Source organism: Coregonus clupeaformis, chromosome 31 (assembly GCF_020615455.1).
Source record: "Coregonus clupeaformis isolate EN_2021a chromosome 31, ASM2061545v1, whole genome shotgun sequence".
NCBI lineage: Eukaryota > Metazoa > Chordata > Actinopteri > Salmoniformes > Salmonidae > Coregonus > Coregonus clupeaformis.
This window is the reverse complement of record NC_059222.1, coordinates 45,338,049-45,357,967: the sequence shown is the minus strand read 5'-3', so window position 1 is coordinate 45,357,967 and position 19,919 is coordinate 45,338,049. Positions and strand designations below refer to the sequence as shown.

The window sequence follows — 19,919 nt, the reverse complement described above, 5'->3', positions numbered from 1 at the left end:
TCCTGGGACAGAGCACCAATGCATCACACCCAAAAGTGAGAAAATAACTATTGTTCAACTGTGCAACTATAGAAAATAAGGTCTTATGATGAAACATAAGGGTTCATCTTAAAAGCGTTACTAAGTGCATTTCTAAATGGTTAATAACTGGAGGTAAATATTGGCTCACTATTTGGCAAACACTGACCAGTTATTGCACTATTTTGACCAATGTATTAAAGGTTTATTAATGCATTTACAAATGATTCAATAATAGTTAATAACGTAATTACAACCCATTTATATAACCCTTTACAAATGTAACCTTATTGTAAAGTGTTACCGTGAATCCTAACTTCCGCTTTAAGTTAAATGTTAATTTAGTCATGGGTTGATATCAATGGGAAGGGAGGATTCGCCCCTGTCTGTGTGACCATGTCTTTCTGTGTGACCATGTCTTTCTGTGTACCGTACTGATGGGCTTTATCGTGGTGTTGTGTTTCAGATATATGCAAAAAACCTGGTGAATGCAGATAGATGTGCACTATTCCAGGTGGACCACAATAACAACGAACTGTACTCAGACCTGTTTGACATCGGGGAGGAGAGCGAGGGCAAACCTGTCTTCAGGAAAACCAAAGAGATTCGGTAAGGGTCATGATTGATACTGCTTATGTGAGTGATTCTCTGAAGAGTTGTGTTGAATTGACTTGTGATCATGTGAACGATTCTATGACGGACTGTGTTGAATTGACTAGTGATTGTGTGAACGATTCTATGACGGACTATGTTGAATTGACTAGTGATTGTGTGAACGATTCTCTGACGGACTATGTTGAATTGACTAGTGATTGTGTGAACGATTCTCTGACGGACTATGTTGAATTGACTAGTAATTGTGTGAACGATTCTCTGACGGACTATGTTGAATTGACTAGTGATTGTGTGAACGATTCTCTGACGGACTATGTTGAATTGACTAGTGATTGTGTGAACGATTCTCTGACGGACTATGTTGAATTGACTAGTGATTGTGTGAACGATTCTCTGACGGACTATGTTGAATTGACTAGTGATTGTGTGAACGATTCTCTGACGGACTATGTTGAATTGACTAGTGATTGTGTGAACGATTCTCTGACGGACTACGTTGAATTGACTAGTGATTGTGTGAACGATACTCTGGTGACAGCAGCTGAGCAGTTGTAACTATAGAACTAGAATCCTAGAACAGGGACACTAGAATCCTAGAACAGGGAAACTGGAATCCTTGAACAGGGGAACTAGAATCATAGAACAGGGGAACTAGAATCAAAGAACAGGGGAACTAGAATCATAGAACAGGTGAACTAGAATCATAGAACAGGGGAACTATAATCCCTAGAACGGGGAAACTACAATCAAGGAATGAGGAAATTACAATCCTAGAATGGGTAAACTACAATCATAGAACAGGGAAATTACAATCCTAGAACAGAGAAGCTACAATCCTAGAACGTCGTAACTAAAATCCCTAGAACGGGGAAACTAGAATCCTAGAACAGCAAAACTAAAATCCCTAGAACAGGGGAACTAGAATCCTAGAACAGGGGAACTAGAATCCTAGAACAGGGGAACTAGAATCCTAGAACAGGGACACTAGAATCCTAGAACAGGGAAACTAGAATCCTAGAACAGGGGAACTAGAATCATAGAACAGGGGATCTAGAATCATAGAACAGGGGAACTAGAATCATAGAACAGGGGAACTAGAATCATAGAACAGGGGAACTAGAATCATAGAACAGGGGAACTAGAATCATAGAACAGGGGTACTAGAATCCTAGAACAGGGGAACTAGAATCCTAGAACAGGGGAACTAGAATCATAGAACAGGGGAACTAGAATCCTAGAACAGGGGAACTAGAATCCTAGAACAGGGAAACTAGAATCCTAGAACAGGGGAACTAGAATCCTAGAACAGAGAAACTAGAATCCTAGAACAGGGAAACTAGAATCCTAGAGCAGGGAAACTAGAATCCTAGAGCAGGGAAACTAGAATCCTAGAGCAGGGAAACTAGAATCCTAGAACAGGGAAACTAGAATCCTAGAGCAGGGAAACTAGAATCCTAGAACAGGGAAACTAGAATCCTAGAGCAGGGAAACTAGAATCCTAGAACAGGGAAACTAGAATCATAGAGCAGGGAAACTAGAATCCTAGAACAGGGAAACTAGAATCCTAGAGCAGGGAAACTAGAATCCTAGAACAGGGAAACTAGAATCCTAGAGCAGGGAAACTAGAATCCTAGAACAGGGAAACTAGAATCCTAGAGCAGGGAAACTAGAATCCTAGAGCAGGGAAACTAGAATCGTAGAGCAGGGAAACTAGAATCCTAGAACAGGGAAACTAGGATCTATGGTTGTAACCTCCAGCGCTCTTCTGTCCTCTCCTCGTCCAGGTTTTCTATAGAGAAAGGAATAGCGGGCCAAGTGGCACGGACGGGGGAGGTCCTTAACATCCCAGACGCCTATGCAGACCCACGCTTTAATAGGTGAAACTCCCATTTTACCCTGGCTGCGTCTGAAATGGCACCCTATTTCCTATTTATGGGTTGCACGTTTCGTCACAACATTGTTTTGAACGCTCGCTTTATGACTGATGCCCAGCTGAGCATTCCACTCAACGCAGTCCCGAGTGGCGCAGTGGGCTAAGGCACTGCATCTCAATGCATCTCAGTGCTGGAGGCGTCACTACAGACCCTGGTTCGATTCCAGGCTGTATCACAATCCGGCCGTGATTGGGAGTCCCATAGGGCGGCGCACAATTGGCCCAGTGTCGTCCAGGTTTGGCCGGGGTAGGCTGTCATTGTAAATAAGAATTTGTTCTTAACTGACTTGCCTAGTTAAATAAATAAAGTCTCAATAGGTGCTGATGAAGATTTCTTCTAAAGTGCACTACCGTGGCTTGGAAACACGATGACATTTCGAAAGGAGGCAAATAATTAGCAGAACAAGCTTTTGTCATCATTGTGATGTCGCCAGATTTACTTTAGATGCAGCATAACGTTAGCTGGCTAGCTAAGATTTGAAGGGAGAGCACCGACATTTTAGCTAGCTAACGTTTAACAGTGTTAGCTATTTCTGACTAACTTTGCTAGCTAATGTCAACATTGCCATCTCTCTTTGCTAGCTCGTGGCAACATTGCCATCTCTTTAAAGTAAAATGTATGACATCATAATGATGGCAAAGTTGTTTTCTACTAATTATATGTCTATTTCGGCAATGTCATCGTATTTCCAGGCCGCTAAAGTGTAATTTTGACGAAAACAGTCACTAGCCCACGTTCAGAAATACTGAGCATTAATCATCAGTGGGAAATCAATATGCTGCGGCATCTGTAGAACGTTGATAACAATGGCAACGATGTGACGGATGAATATAGTGCACTACTTTTGACCAGATCCATTTGGGCCCTGGTCAAAAGAAGTGCACTTTACAGTTGAAGTGGGAAGTTTACATACACTTTTAGCCAAATACATTTAAACTCAGTTTTTCACAATTCCTGACATTTTTTAATCCTAGTAAAAAATTCCCTGTCTTAGGTCAGTTAGGATCACCACTTTATTTTAAGAATGTGATGTATCAGAATAATAGTAGAGAGAATGATTTATTTTCCTCCAAACATAACGATGGTCATTATGGCCAAACAGTTCTATTTTTGTTTCATCAGAGCAGAGGACATTTCTCCAAAAAGTACGATCTTTGTCTCCATGTGCAGTTGCAAACCGTAGTCTGGCTTTTTTATGGCGGTTTTGGAGCAGTGGCTTCTTCCTTGCTGAGCGGCCTTTCAGGTTATGCCGATATAGGACTAGTTTTACTGTGGATATAGATACTTTTGTACCTGTTTCCTCCAGTATCTTCACAAGGTCCTTTGCTGTTGTTCTGGGATTGATTTGCACTTTTCCCACCAAAATGCATTCATTTCTAGGAGACAGAACGCGTCTCCTTCCTGAGCGGTATGACGGCTGCGTGGTCCCATGGTGTTTATACTTGCGTACTATTGTTTGTACAGATGAACGTGGTACCTTCAGGCATTTCGGAAATTGCTCCCAAGGATGAACCAGACTTGTGGAGGTCTACAATTTTTTTTCTGAGGTCTTGGCTGATTTCTTTTGATTTTCCCATGATGCCAAACAAAGAGGCACTGAGTTTGAAGGTAGGCCTTGAAGTACATCCACAGGTACACCTCCAATTGACTCAAATGATATCAATTAGCCTATCAGAAGCTTCTAAAGCCATGACATCATTTTCTGGAATTTTCCAAGCTGTTTAAAGGCACAGTCAACTTAGTGTATGTAAACTTCTGACCCACTGGAATTGTGATACAGTGAATTATAAGTGAAATAATCTGTCTGTAAACAATTGTTGGAAAAATGACTTGTGTCCTGCACAAAGTAGATGTCCTAACCGACTTGCTAAAACTATAGTTTGTTAACAAGAAATTTGTGGAGTGGTTGAAAAACAAGTTTTAATGACTCCAACCTAAGTGTATGTAAACTTCCGACTTCAACTGTATAGCGGAAAGGGTGCCATTTAAGACGCTCTCCTTATCTATCTATTTGTCTCATTTCCTGAGTCAACAGACACATTAGACCTGAATGCGTTTAATTAAGACTCTGAGCAGACCGGGGGAACAAATACAGTGGAGAAAAAAAGTATTTAGTCAGTCACCAATTGTGCAAGTTCTCCCACTTAAAAAGATGAGAGAGGCCTGTAATTTTCATCATAGGTACACGTCAACTATGACAGACAAAATGAGAAAAAAGAATCCAGAAAATCACATTGTAGGATTTTTAATGAATTTATTTGGCAGCGATTTGACTCAGCTGTGAGTCTTCTTGGGTAAGTCTATAAGAGATTTCCGCACCTGGATTGTGCAGTATTTGCCCATTATTCTTTTCTAAATTCTTCAAGCTCTGTCAACATGTTGGGGATCATGGCTAGACAGCAATTTTCAAGCAGATTTACAGATGGTTACAGTGGCTTGCGAAAGTATTCACCCTCCTTGGCATTTTTCCTATTTTGTTGCCTTACAACCTGGAATTAAAATTGATTTTTTGGGGGTTTGTATCATTTGATTAACACAACATGCCTACCACTTTGAAGATGCAAAATATGTTTTATTGTGAAACAAACAAGAAATAAGGCAAAAAAACAGAAAACTTTTCACCATGCCAACACAATGCTTCCCTGTGGGGATGGTGTTCTCTGGGTGATGAGAGGTGTTGGGTTTGCGCCAGACATAGCGTTTTCCTTGATGGCCAGAAAGCTCAATTTTAGTCTCATCTGACCAGAGTACCTTCTTACATATGTTTGGGGAGTCTCCCACATGGCTTTTGGCGAACACCAAACGTGTTTGCTTATTTTTTTCTTTAAGCAATGGCTTTTTTCTGGCCACTCTTCCGTAAAGCCCAGCTCTGTGGTACGGCTTAAAGTGGTCCTATGGACAGATACTCCAATCTCCGCTGTGGAGCTTTGCAGCTCCTTCAGGGTTATCTTTGGTCTCTTTGTTGCCTCTCTGATGAATGCCCTCCTTGCCTGGTCCGTGAGTTTTGGTGGGCGGCCCTCTCTTGGCAGGTTTGTTGTGGTGCCATATTCTTTCCATTTTTTAATAATGATTTAATGGTGCTCCGTGGGATGTTCAAAGTTTCGGATATTTTTTTATAACCCAACCCTGATCTGTACTTCTCCACAACTTTGTCCCTGACCTGTTTTGAGAGCTCCTTGGTCTTCATGGTGCTGGTTGCTTGGTGGTGTTGCAGACTCTGGGGCCTTTTAGAACAGGTGTGTATATATATATATATACTGAGATCATGTGACACTTAGATTGCACACAGGTGGACTTTATTTAACTAATTATGTGACCTCTGAAGGTAATTGGTTGCACCAGATCTTATTTAGGGGCTTCATAGCAAAGGGGGTGAATACATATGCACACACCACTTTTCCGTTATTGATTTTTTTATAATGTTTTGAAACAAGTTATTTTTTTCATTTCACTTCACCAATTTCGACTATTTTGTGAATGTCCATTACATGAAATCCAAATAAAAATCAATTTAAATTACAGGTTGTAATGCAACAAAATAGGAAAAACGCCAAGGGGGATGAATACTTTTGCAAGGCACTGTAAGTCAAAACTTTAACTTAGCCACTCAAGACATTCACTGTCTTCTTGGTAAGCAGCAGTGTAGATTTGCCCTTGTGTTGTAGGTTATTGTCCTGCTGAAAGGTGAATTCCTCTCCCAGTGTCTGGTGTAAAGCAGACTGAACCAGGTTCTCCTCTAGGATTATGTCTGTTCTTAGCTCCATCCCATTTATTTTTATCGTGAAAAACTTTGCAGATTTCAAGCATACCCATACCATGATGCAGCCACCACCATGCTTTAAAATAAGGAGGCAGTTACTCAGTGATGTGTTGTGTTGGATTTGGCCGAAACATAAGGCTTTGCATTTAGGCCAAAAAGTGTATTCCTTTGCTGTGTTTTTTTAGCAGTATTACTTTAGTGCTTTGCATGTTTTGGAATATATTTTTTATTCTGGATATTTGTATTATTCTTTTTACTCTGTCGTTTAGGTCATTATTGTAGAGTCACTACAATGTTGTTGATCCATTCTCAGTTTTCTCCCATCACTCTGTAGCTGTTTTAAAATCACCAATGGCCACATGGTGACATCCCTGAGCAGTTTCATTCCTGTCCTGCAGTTCAGTTCAGAAGGTCAACTGTATCTTTGATGTGTCTGGGTAGTTTAATACATAATCCATAATTATTAACTTGACCGTGCTTAAATAGATATTCAATGTCTGATTTGTTATTGTTACCCATCTACCAATCACTGCCCTTCTTTATGAGGCTTTCGAAAAGCTCCCTGGTCTTTGTAGTTGAATCTGTGCTTGAAATTCAATACTTGACTGAGTGAGGGACCTTACAGATGTTGTATGTATGGGGGACAGAGGAAGGGTTAGTCATTTTAAAAAATCATGTTAACCCCAATTATTTCACACATGTAACTTATTATGTGATTTCTTAAGCCAAATTTTACTCCTGAACTAATTTAGGCTTGCCTAAATAAAGGGTCTGAATACCTATGGAACGACTATAGTTAATCGTTTTTTTTTTCCAATTTGACATTACAGAGCATTTTGTGTAGATTGTTGACCAAAAATTACAATTACATCCATTTTAATCCCACGTTGTAACACAATAAAATGTGAGGAAATCCAAGGGGTCTGAATACTTTAGCAAGGCACAGTAAGTATAAATAAGTTGTGAGAATCAACTACTGTATGCCACTGAAAAGGTCGAAAACTGTAATTCATATATGAAAATACTGCTTAGTAATTCAAAGCCAATTGTAAACAGCAAGTTGGATGCTTACACAGCAAATTCTCCAGTGTTATTAAAAATAACACAGAGTGTTAAATCAACACTGACATTGGTGGTCCTCTGTTGCTCAATTGGTAGAGCATGGCGCTTGTAACGGTTCGATCTCCGGGACCACCCATACGTAAAAATGTATGCACACATGACTGTAAGTTACTTTGGATAAAAGCGTCTGCTAAATGGCATATTATTATATTATAGATTGTGGAGTCTGTTGGCCCATATAGACAACGGAACAGTGTTAAATAATAACACACTGCTTAGCGTAAAGCCTTATTAAAATATTTCCCAGAGTGCCTTTCCAGTAAAAGTTACCACCCATGACTGTATTTGTTAGTGACAGAGACATGGTTGTTGGATTCATCCATTTTTGGTCCTATGGATTTCACCAGGTGAGATGTTATATATATATTTGTATTTGTATTTATTAGGGATCCCAATTGCCAAGGCAGCAACTACTCTTCCTGGGGTCCAAACACATTAAAGCACTTACATTACAGATAAAACTAAAGATAAAACAGTACATCATATAACAGTATTACACCACTACCTATCTACAATACAAAATGTAAAATACCACCATACAACAATATTACAATGTACGTGTGTGTAGAATGCGTGTGCTAGCGTTTGTATGCGTGTGTCTGTACCTGTGTGTGTGTCTCTTCACAGTCCCCGTTGTTCCATAAGGTGTATTTTTATCTTTTTTTAAATCTGATTCTACTGCTTGCATCAGTTACCTGATGTGGAATAGAGTTCCATGTAGTCATGGCTCTATGTAGTACTGTGCGCCTCACATAGTCTGTTCTGGACTTGGGGATTGTGAAGAGACCTCTGGTGGCATATCTTGTGGGGTATGCGTGGGTGTCCGAGCTGTGTGCTAGTAGTTTAAACAGACAGCTCGGTGCATTCAGCTTGTCAACACTTACAAAAACAAGTAGTGATGAAGTCAATCTCTCCTCCACTTGGAGCCATGAGAGATTGACATGCATACCGTAAATGTTAGCTACCCATGTACATTTAAGGGCCAGCCGTGCTGCCCTGTTCTGAACCAATTGTAATTTCCGAGGTCCCTCTTTGCGGTACCTGACCACACGACTGAACAGTAGTCCAGGTGCGACAAAACTAGGGCCTGTAGGACCTGCCTTGTTGATAGTGTCACGGTTTACTTAGCCAGAACCCAGAAGCAGACCAGGACAAGGTACGTTGAGACAAAGGTGAGTGTTTATTAATGGATTCCGAGTGAGGCTGAATAATCCAGGGAACAGAGCGGGTGGCGTGGATGGGTTGTTGAGGGTGCAGTGGTTGGTCCGGTACTGGCTCGGCAGCCGCCGACCATCAGGCAGAGGTTGGGTGAAGGTTCCGGGTGAGAGACTGCAGACAGAACAAAACGGAGGTCAGTACACAGCAAGTCAAAAAAGGTGCAAAACAACAAAACTAACACTAATGGCTCAGAGACTGATACGCTGACAAACATACTGTTCATGGCTAACGATCCGGCAGGAACTGGATGTTGGGCCAGAGCCTAAGAAGGGTGATGATCAGGGCCAGGTGTGCAGATTGCTGATGGGATGCAGGTGCGGAAAACAAGAGCGCTCCCCGGAGCGTTCCCGAACCCTCGGGAAACTGGAGATTACGAACAGGAACACTAGTCACCAGACAGGACCCGACTCAGACAGCCGGGATCGTTACAGTTAGTGTTGTTAAGAAGGCAGAGCAGCGCTTTATTATGGACAGACTTCTCCCCATCTTAGCTACAGTTTACAATCCAGGGTTACTCCAAGCAGTTTAGTCACCTCAAAGTGCTAATTTTCCACATTATTCATTACAATATTTAGTTGAGGTTTAGGGTTTAGGAGAATTATTTGTCCCAAATACAATGCTTTTAGTTTTTGAAATATTTAGGACTAACTTATTCCTTGCCACCCATTCTGAAACTAACTGCAGCTCTTTGTTAAGTGTTACAGTTATTTCAGTCGCTGTAGTAGCTGACGTGTATAGTGTTGAGTCATCCGCATACATAGACTCACTGGCTTTACAGTGGCATGTCATTAGTAAAGATGGAAAGAAGTAAGGGGCCTAGACAGCTGCCCTGGGGAATTCCTGATTCTACCTGGATTATGTTTGAGAGGCTTCCATTAAAGAACACCCTCTGTGTTCTGTTAGACAGGTAACTCTTTATCCACAATATAGCAGGGGGTGTAAAGCCACAACACATTTCCAGCAGCAGACTATGCTCGATAACGTCAAAAGCCACACTGAAGTCTTATAATAATATGAAGTGTAATATGAAGTGTTATAATAATATATTTAACACCATATGTATTTCATAATGCCTTATTTTGAGGACCTATTTTAACCCAAATACGGGGGCCTGAAACTCATACACATCACTGTGAACCAAAACCATGCCTATCATTAACATATTTCCCAGCCTGCTCTATTGCAGGTTGATTTTAAGAATTGTTTGTTTCAATATCTATGTTTGTGCATGAATATATTGATTGATTGATTAATCTCATACTACACACAACAACAAAAAAATCTAAACTAATCCAATCAGTTATTTGGATTTTTTGCACTGAAATGGTTGTTCCAGTTTAAATGCCTTGGGTAATTATAATCCAAATAATTTATTTAATAACTTTAAAGCAATTTCCAAAGTCCTGTGTAACAACATTGTTGCTATTGTAATACTCACAAAGTTACTACACATATATAAGAACTTACATTTACATTTTTAGTCATTTTAGCAGATGCTCTTATCCAGAGCGACTTACAGTTAGTGGGTGCATACATTTTTCATACTGCCCCCCCGTTGGAATTGAACCCACAACCCTGGCGTTGCAAGCACCATGCTCTACCAACTGAGCTACTTGAGGACCTTATGTCCCACGTATTATGAAAATATAAATATATACGTGTTACGTCATTTTGAAGCTGCTGAAACGGTCTGCTCTATTGCTGAGGTGATTGTCCCTCATATATGTAATTCTAGCTATGGGCTACATTAACCCATAAGAGTCTAAGCCCTGTCTAACTCGGGGGGATTGTTGCATGGGATTGTTGTAAGACTCATATCTAAGAGCCCTGTAAAACCATGCGCTTATGGTAAATATGTAGACTAATTCAACTAACTGTTGTAGTTTTTGGTTCTTCATGAGATACAGTATTTGGCAGCCATCAAATATATATATATTTTTTGTTTTCAAATAACTTTCATATATTCAAATACCATTAAATATGATTTGGTTTTCTGAGAGGTATTCAAAATACTTTCACAAATTATTTGTTTTCCTGAGACCCGTATTTGAATATCAAAGAAACTAGTTGCCTTTTAGTGTAAACTCTATATAAACTATATTGGACTATCTTGAGTATTTGAAAAGTTGGTATTTTAAAATAAACTACAAAATACAACTATTTTATGCCCAGGTCTGCCTCAGAGTAGTCAGGTGCTAGCCTGATCCCAGATCTGTTTGTGCTGTTTTGCCAAGTCCTATGGTCATTCACCTAGCCTGATCCCAGATCTGTTTATGCTGTCTTGCCAAGTCCTATGGTCATTCACCTAGCCTGATCCCAGATCTGTTTGTGCTGTCTTGCCAATTCCTATGGTCATTCACCTAGCCTGATCCCAGATCAGTTTGTGCTGTCTTGCCAAGTCCTATGGTCATTCACCTAGCCTGATCGCATATCTGTTTGTGCTGTCTTGCCAAGTCCTATGGTCATTCACCTAGCCTGATCCCAGATCTGTTTGTGCTGTCTTGCCAATTCCTATGGTCATTCACCTAGCCTGATCCCAGATCAGTTTGTGCTGTCTTGCCAAGTCCTATGGTCATTCACCTAGCCTGATCCCAGATCAGTTTGTGCTGTCTTGCCAAGTCCTATGGTCATTCACCTAGCCTGATCCCAGATCTGTTTGTGCTGTCTTGCCAAGTCTTATGCTTATTGTCAATGTAAACATAGATGTATTTCCATAAGAGATGTGGAACCTTGCTACTCGGGTCTAACTGTAGCCTTTTTATAATACAGTTCATTTTAGTCATTTAGCAGACGCTCTTATCCAGAGCAACTTACAGTCAGTGAATATATATATATATTTTATACTGGCCCCCCGTGGGAAACAAACCCACAACCCTGGCGTTACAAACGCCATGCTCTATCAACTGAGCTACATCCCTGCCGGCCATTCCCTCCCCTACCCTGGGCCAATTGTGCGCCGCCCATGAGTCTCCCGGTCGCAGCCGGCTGCGACAGAGCCTGGATTCGAACCAGAATCTCTAGTGGCACAGTTAGCACTGCGATGCAGTGCCTTAGACCACTGCGCCACTCAGGAGACAGGAGTTCAGCCTTAGCTTTGATGTATATAGTTTACTGGAATATAAGCCTAATGAATAAACAATGGCATCATGTCAAGATGAATGCTGGGATACATTTTAAGGTCGACTTTGGGCATAAAAAAAAAAACGGTCCAACTCCGCCCCTTTCTCAATTTTCTAACAGAAATTGGGTGTGCTGTTATTTTTGCGTTTTTGTCCAAAGTACTTTTAACCCCATTCTTTTCTCTTCACAGAGAGGTGGACCTCTATACAGGCTACACCACGCGGAACATCCTATGCATGCCCATTGTTTCCAGGGGGACCGTAATAGGGGTCGTACAGATGGTTAACAAGCTGAGTGGAAGTGCCTTCACCAAAACAGACGAGAACAACTTCAAGATGTTCGCCGTCTTCTGTGCTCTAGCCTTGCACTGTGCCAACGTCAGTGTTTTGTCTCTTTTAATATATATTTTTTATCAAAATGTATTTTTATTTTGTGTTAGACAAAACAAGCCACATATATGACATTCAGGATACAGTATACTCCAGTACAAATCTGAGAGTTTCTCTTTCCATTAAAATCAGCGATTCTCAATCCCACTTAAGAATTGACTCCTCAACTCTGTACTGCACAGTTAACCGACACATCAAAGGCCAATATTAGACACAGTAAAAGCTTGGAAAATCATGAATCAGAATGACTAAAGCTTGACTATTTAGCTCAGTCCAGCCCCAAAAGCCTGCTGGGACCAACACTCCTGACATGTCTTTGAGCTATGTGTCCCCAAGACGTTGTTAAACATCTGGGGTAGGACAGCCAGGCTGTACGCACGCAGACACCAAACCCCCAACACCTTCCCTCCACGTCCCTTCCACCATAACAGATAAATCAGGAGATCCAGCCAGCCAAAGTGACTTACCTAAAGGTACACACACACACACACACAGAGACACACATACACACGCACACACACTAACACACACACACACCTAAAGGCAGGAGGCGTGAATTACTGTTCAACATAAATCCCCCAGCTGGGAGGATGGCAGCGGTTGGCGGGGGAGGGTCTTGGGGTGTTAAAATATTAATGTGCCTCATCAATTTTAAAAGTAACATGATGACGCAAGCTCCTGCGCAAGTGTGTCGCATTAGAGGGGGAGTCAGAAGGAGGAGAGGAAGAGAGAGGAGCGGAGAAGAGAGAGGGGGAGAGAGGAGAGAGACTGAAGGGAGAGGGGAGAAAGAGAGAGGAGAGAGACTGAGGGGAGGGAGAGAGGGGAGAAAGAGAGAGGAGAGAGACTGAAGGGAGAGGGGAGAAAGAGAGAGGAGAGAGACTGAGGGGAGGGAGAGAGGGGAGAAAGAGAGAGGAGAGAGACAGGGGAGGGAGAGGGGAGAAAAAGAGAGGAGAGAGACTGAGGGGAGGGAGAGAGGGGATAAAGAGAGACAAGAGACGAGAGGAGAGAGACTGAGGGGAGGAGAGGACATGGGGAAAAGGAGAAGAGAGAGAGGCTTTGTTGCCAAGGACGGGGGAACGATATGACTCCCAACTGCAACGGCAAGAGAAAGGTCCATTTTTTAACGGTCTGTCTCTGTCTACCTGTCTGTCTGTCTGTCTGTCTCTGTCTGTCCAGATGTACCACCGGATCAGGCACTCTGAGTGTATCTACAGGGTAACCATGGAAAAGTTGTCCTACCACAGTATCTGTACATCAGAGGAGTGGAAGACCCTCACACAGCTGGACCTGCCTACGCCCCTATACAAAGAGATAGAACTGTGAGTGTCATAACTCTAACCCTAACCCAACACCCTTATACAAAGAGATAATCCCAATGTGTTCATACACCTTAACCTAGCTCTTATAGTATTCTGATCCCCAGCCATGTTTATCCGAGCAGACCTGGGTTCAAACAGTATTTGTTTTCTTTCAAATATTTACAATTGGGCTTGATTGAGCTTGTTGGACACAATGGAACCAATAGAATGGTCCAAAACGTGAAACCCTGCCAATCTGGTAGGCTTAATCAAATGATCAAAGTATTTGAAAGGAAATAAATGCTTTTGGGACCCATGTCTGTCTCTAAGAAAGGGAGAGAGACGGCCCTCACGTAGACACAGTCCAGATCTGAGTGCCAGCCAGCTCTCTTCTTGAGGACAGACTGACAGACAGACAGGAGGGCAGACAGACAGACAGGAGGACAGACAGACAGACAGACAGGAGGGCAGACAGACAGACAGACAGACAGACAGACAGACAGACAGACAGACAGGAGGACGGACAGACAGACAGACAGACAGACAGACAGACAGGAGGACAGACAGACAGACAGACAGGAGGACAGACAGGAGGACAGACAGACATACAGACAGACAGACAGACAGACAGACAGACAGACAGACAGACAGACAGACAGACAGACAGACAGGAGGGCAGACAGACAGACAGACAGACAGACGGACAGACAGGAGGACAGACAGACATGAGGACAGACAGACAGACAGACAGACAGACAGACAGACAGACAGACAGACAGACAGGACAGACAGGAGGACAGACAGGAGGACAGACAGGAGGACAGACAGACAGACAGACAGGAGAGAATGTCCAGAGCAGGAAGGGGTCCTGCCCCGCGAGTGTGTGTTTCAGCCCAGCTATTGCCTCTCTCTCTTTCTCCCACACACACACACACACACACACACACACACACACACACACACACACACACACACACACACACACACACACACACTGCAGGCGATGATAATCTAAGATGCTCCCTCTCTCTCCCTTCTTCCTTCCCTCCCTCTCTCCTTCCTTCCTTCCCTCTCTCCCTCCTTCCTTCCCTCCCGCCTTCATTCCTTCCCTCTCTCCCTCCTTCCCTTCTCCCTCCTTCCCTCTCTCCCTCCTTCCCTTCTCCCTCCCTCCTTCCCTCTCTCCCTCCCTACTTCCCTCTCTCCCTCCCTCCTCCAGGTTTCATTTTGACATTAGTCAGTTTGAGGAGCTGTGGCCAGCTGTCTTTGTTTACATGGTCCACAACTCATGTGGAGAGACCAGGTACGTACAGGCCCTCTGGGACATTTACAGCTGCTTGTCGTCAGGGAAATTAACTTAGTCATATTTACCCATAGATTCGACAAGATAAATTAACTTAGTCTTATACAGTACACCTATAGATTTCACTTATAAATGCTTTGATCTTAATCTGAGGACAGGATAAATACTATACCTCTACAATACTTTACCTACTTCTCTCTCTCTCTCTCTCTCTCTCTCTCTCTCTCTCTCTCTCTCTCTCTCTCTCTCTCTCTCTCTCTCTCTCTCTCTCAATTCAATGGGCTTTATTGGCATGGGAAACAAATGTTCCCATTGCCAAAGCAAGTTCAATAGATAATAAACAAAAGTGAAATAAACAATAAAAAATGTACAGTAAACATTACAAGGAATAGAGACATTTCACATGTCATATTATGGCTATATACAGTGTTGTAACAATGTGCGAAAAGGGAAAATAAATAAACATAAATATGGGTTGTATTTACAATGGTGTTTGTTCTTCACTGGTTGCCATTTTCTTGTGAACAACAGGTCACAAATATTGCTGCTGTGATGGCACATGATGTGATGTGGTATTTCACCCAATAGATATGGGAGTTTATCAAAATTGGAATTGTTTTTGAATTCTTTGTGGGTCTGTGTAATCTGATGGGAAATATGTGTCTCTAATATGGTCATACATTTGGCAGGAGGTTAGGAAGTGCAGCTCAGTTTCCACCTCATTTTGTGGGCAGTGTGCACATAGCCTGTCTTCTCTTGAGAGCCAGGTCGGCCTACGGTGGCCTTTCTCAATAGCAAGGCTATGCTCACTGAGTCTGTACATAGTCAAAGCTTTCCTTAATTTCTGGTCAGTCACAGTGGTCAGGTATTCTGCCACTGTGTACTCTCTGTTTAGGGCCAAATAGCATTCTAGTTTGCGCTGTTTTTTGATAATTATTTTCAATGTGTCAAGTAATTATCATTTTGTTTTCTCATGATTTGGTTGGGTCTAGTTGTGTTGTTGTTGTTGTTGTCCTGGGGCTGTGTGGGGTCTGTTTGTGTTTGTGAACAGAGCCCCAGGACCAGCTTACTTAGGGGATTCTTCTCCAGGTTCATATCTCTGTAGGTGATGGCTTTGTTATGGAAGGTTTGGGAATCACTTCCTTTTAAGTGGTTATAGAATTGAACGGCTCTTTTCTGGATTTTGATCATTAGCGGGAATCAGCTTAATTCTACTCTGCATACATAATTTGATGTTTTACATTGTACACTGAGGATATTTTTTGCAGAATTCTGCATGCAGAGTCTCAATTTGGTGTTTGAACCATTTTGTGAATTCTTGGTTGGTGAGCAGACCCCAGACCTCACAACCATAAAGGGCAATGGGTTCTATAACTGATTCAAGTATTTCTTGCAAGATCCTAATTTGTATGTCGAATTTTATGTTCCTTTTGATGGCATAGAAGGCCCTTCTTGCCTTGTCTCTCAGATCGTTCACAGCTTTGTGGAAGTTACCTGTGGCGCTGATGTTTAGGCCGAGGTATGTATCGTTTTTTGTGTGCTCTAGGGCAACGGTGTCTAGATGGAATTTGTATTTGTGGTCCTGGCAACTGGACCGTTTTTGGAACACCATTATTTTTGTCTTACTGAGATTTACAGTCAGGGCCCAGGTCTGACAGAATCTGTGCTTAAGATCTAGGTGCTGTAGGCCTCTTTGGTTGGGGACAGAAGCACCAGATCATCAGCAAACAGTAGACATTTGACTTCAGATTCTAGTAGGGTGAGGCCGGGTGCTGCAGATGGTTCTAGTGCCCTCGCCAATTTGTTGATATATATGTTGAAGAGGGTGGAGCTCAAGTTGCATCCTTGTCTCACCCCACGGCCCTGTGGAAAGACATTTGTGTTTTTTGCCAATTTTAACTGCACAATTGTTGTTTGTGTACATGGATTTTATAATGTTGTATGTTTTTCCCCCAACACCGCTTTCCATCAATTTGTATAGCAGACCCTCATGCCAAATTGAGTTTGTTTGTCAATTAGAGTGTGCAGGGTGAATACGTGGTCTGTCGTACGGTAATTTGGTAAAAAGCCAATTTGACATTTGCTCAGTACATTGTTTTAACTGAGGAAATGTACAAGTCTGCTGTTAATGATAATGCAGAGGATTTTCCCAAGGTTGCTGTTAACGCATATCCCACGGTGGTTATTGGCGTCATATTTGTCTCCACTTTTGTGGATTGAGGTTATCTGTCCTTGGTTCCAAATATTGGGGAAGATGCCAGAGCTGAGGATGATGTTAAAGAGTTTAAGTATAGCCAATTGGAATTTGTGGTCTGTATATTTTATCATTTCATTTAGGATACCATCAACACCACAGGCCCATTTGGGTTGGAGGGTTTGTATTTTGTCCTGTAGTTCATTTAATGTAATTGGACAATCCAGTGGGTTCTGGTAGTCTTTAGTAGCTGATTCTAAGATTTGTAATTGTTCATGTATACGTTTTTGCTGTTTGTTCTTTGTTATAGAGCCGAAATGATTGGAGAGGTTTATCCCACACATCTCCGTTTTGGATAGATACAGTGGCTTGCGAAAGTATTCACCCCCCCTTGGCATTTTTCCTATTTTGTTGCCTTACAACTTGGAATTAAAATTGATTTTTTGGGGGTTTGTATCATTTGATTTATACAACATGCCTACCACTTTGAAGATGCAAAATACTTTTTTTTGTGAAACAAGAGTGTGCATAACTATTCACCCCCCCCCCCAAGTCAATACTTTGTAGAGCCAACTTTTGCAGCAATTACAGCTGCAAGTCTCTTGGGGTATGTCTCTATAAATCTAGCCACTGTGATTTTTGCCCATTCTTCAAGGCAAAACTGCTCCAGCTCCTTCAAGTTGGATGGGTTCGGCTGGTGTACAGCAATCTTTAAGTCATACCACAGATTCTCAATTGGATTGAGGTCTGGGCTTTGACTAGGCCATTCCAAGACATTTAAATGTTTCCCCTTAAACCTCTCGAGTGTTGCTTTAGCAGTATGCTTAGGGTCATTGTCCTGCTGGAAGGTGAACCTCCGTTCCAGTCTCAAATCTCTGGAAGACTGAAACAGGTTTCCCTCAAGAATTTCCCTGTATTTAGCGCCATCCATCATTCCTTCAATTCTGACCAGTTTCCCAGTCCCTGCCAATGAAAAACATCCCCACAGCATGATGCTGCCACCACCATGCTTCACTGTGGGGATGGTGTTCTCGAGGTGATGAGAGGTGTTGGGTTTGCGCCAGACATAGCGTTTTCCTTGATGGCCAAAAAGCTAAATCTTAGTTTAATCTGACCAGAGTACCTTCTTCCATATGTTTGGGGAGTCTCCCACATGGCTTTTGGCAAACACCAAACGTGTTTGCTTATTTTTTTCTTTAAGCAATGGCTTTTTTCTGGACACTCTTCCATAAAGCCCAGCTCTGTGGAGTGTACGGCTTAAAGTGGTCCTAATGACAGATACTCCAATCTCCGATTTCCGCTGTGGAGCTTTGCAGCTCCTTCAGGGTTATCTTTGGTCTCTTTGTTGCCTCTCTGATTAATGCCCTCCTTGCCTGGTCCATGAGTTTTGGTGGGCGGCCCTCTCTTGGCAGGTTTGTTGTGGTGCCATATTCTTTCACATTTTTTAATAATGGATTTAATGGTGCTCCATGGGATGTTCAAAGTTTCTGATATATTTTTATAACCCAACCCTGATCTGTACTTCTCCACAACTTTGTCCCTGACCTGTTTTGAGAGCTCCTTGGTCTTCATGGTGCCGCTTGCTTGGTGGTGCCCCTTGCTTAGTGGTGTTGCAGACTCTGGGGCCTTTCAGAACAGGTGTATATATACACTGAGATCATGTGACACTTAGATTGCATACAGTTGGACTTTATTTAACTAATTATGTGACTTCTGAAGGTAATTGGTTGCACCAGATCTTATTTAGGGGCTTCATAGCAAAGTGGGTGAATACATATACACGCACCACTTTTCCGTTATTTTTTTTTAATAATGTTTTGAAACAAGTTATTTTTTTCATTTCACTTCACCAATTTGGACTATTTTGTGTATGTCCATTACATGAAATCCAAATAAAAATCCATTTAAATTACAGGTTGTAATGCAACAAAATAGGAAAAACGCCAAGGGGGATGAATACTTTTGCAAAACACTGTATGCTGAGAGTGTCAGGTTCTTGTCCAGTTCTGGCATTTAGGTCACCACAGACTAGTACATGTCCCTGGGCCTGGAAATGGTTGATTTCCCCCTCCAGGATGGAGAAGCTGTCTTCATTAAAGTATGGGGATTCTAGTGGGGGGATATAGGTAGCACACATGAGGAAATTTTTTATTTCTAGCCAGATGTAAAATGTTCCTGTATTGACTAATTGAATAGAGTGGGTTAGGTCTGCTCTATACCAAATTAGCATACCCCCTGAGTCTCTTCCCTGTTTCACACCTGGTAGTTTGGTGGATGGGACTACCAGCTCTCGTGGATGGGACTACCACCTCTATGTAGCGTAGAGGGCAACCAGTGTGTCCGTCTCCTCTATACCATTTTTCTTATAGGATGACAGTGTCTGTATTTCCGATTTCTTTGATGAAGTCTGGGTTCCTGCTCTTTAGGACAAAGGCAGATGACCTCAGACCTTCTCTCTCTCTCTCTCTCTCCCCCTCTCTTTCCCCTCCCCTCCCCTTGAGTGAATTGAGATGGAATTGACCCTAACCCTGTTTAGAATCAGTTGATGACATCCATGCTTTCACTTTTCTCATGATTTGGTCTAATCATGTTGCTCTCTCTCTCGTTCTCCATCCTCTCTCTCTCTCTCTCTCTCTCCCTACCTCTCCCCCAACCTCGTGCTACCTCTCCCCCATCCTCTCTCACTCTCACTCTCCCTACCTCTCCCCCATGCTCTCTTTCCCCTCTCTCTCTCTTTCCCCCACCCTCCTCCCTCTAGTTTTGAGTTGGAGAAGTTGTGCAGGTTCACTATGTCTGTGAGGAAGAACTATCGGCGTGTTCCCTACCACAACTGGAAACACGCGGTGAACGTGGCTCACTGTATGTACGTCATACTGCAGAAGACCACTGGCATCTTCACTGAGATAGAGGTGCCTGTCTGTCTGCCTGCCTGCCTGCCTGCCTGCCTGCCT

General features: G+C 42.4%; 1 protein-coding gene across 2 annotated transcripts in view; it reads left to right on the top strand.

Annotated features, from left to right (window-relative positions):
* Nucleotides 1-19,919, top strand: part of LOC121547769 (cAMP and cAMP-inhibited cGMP 3',5'-cyclic phosphodiesterase 10A-like) — a 150,153-nt gene that overhangs the window by 88,516 nt on the left and 41,718 nt on the right. For both annotated transcript variants that reach the window (XM_041859185.2, XM_041859186.2), the window contains 6 exons: nucleotides 485-627; nucleotides 2,418-2,510; nucleotides 11,978-12,164; nucleotides 13,353-13,495; nucleotides 14,691-14,774; nucleotides 19,727-19,877. In XM_041859185.2, the coding sequence (XP_041715119.1) occupies nucleotides 485-627; nucleotides 2,418-2,510; nucleotides 11,978-12,164; nucleotides 13,353-13,495; nucleotides 14,691-14,774; nucleotides 19,727-19,877 (801 nt within the window). The remainder of the gene's footprint in view (nucleotides 1-484; nucleotides 628-2,417; nucleotides 2,511-11,977; nucleotides 12,165-13,352; nucleotides 13,496-14,690; nucleotides 14,775-19,726; nucleotides 19,878-19,919) is intronic.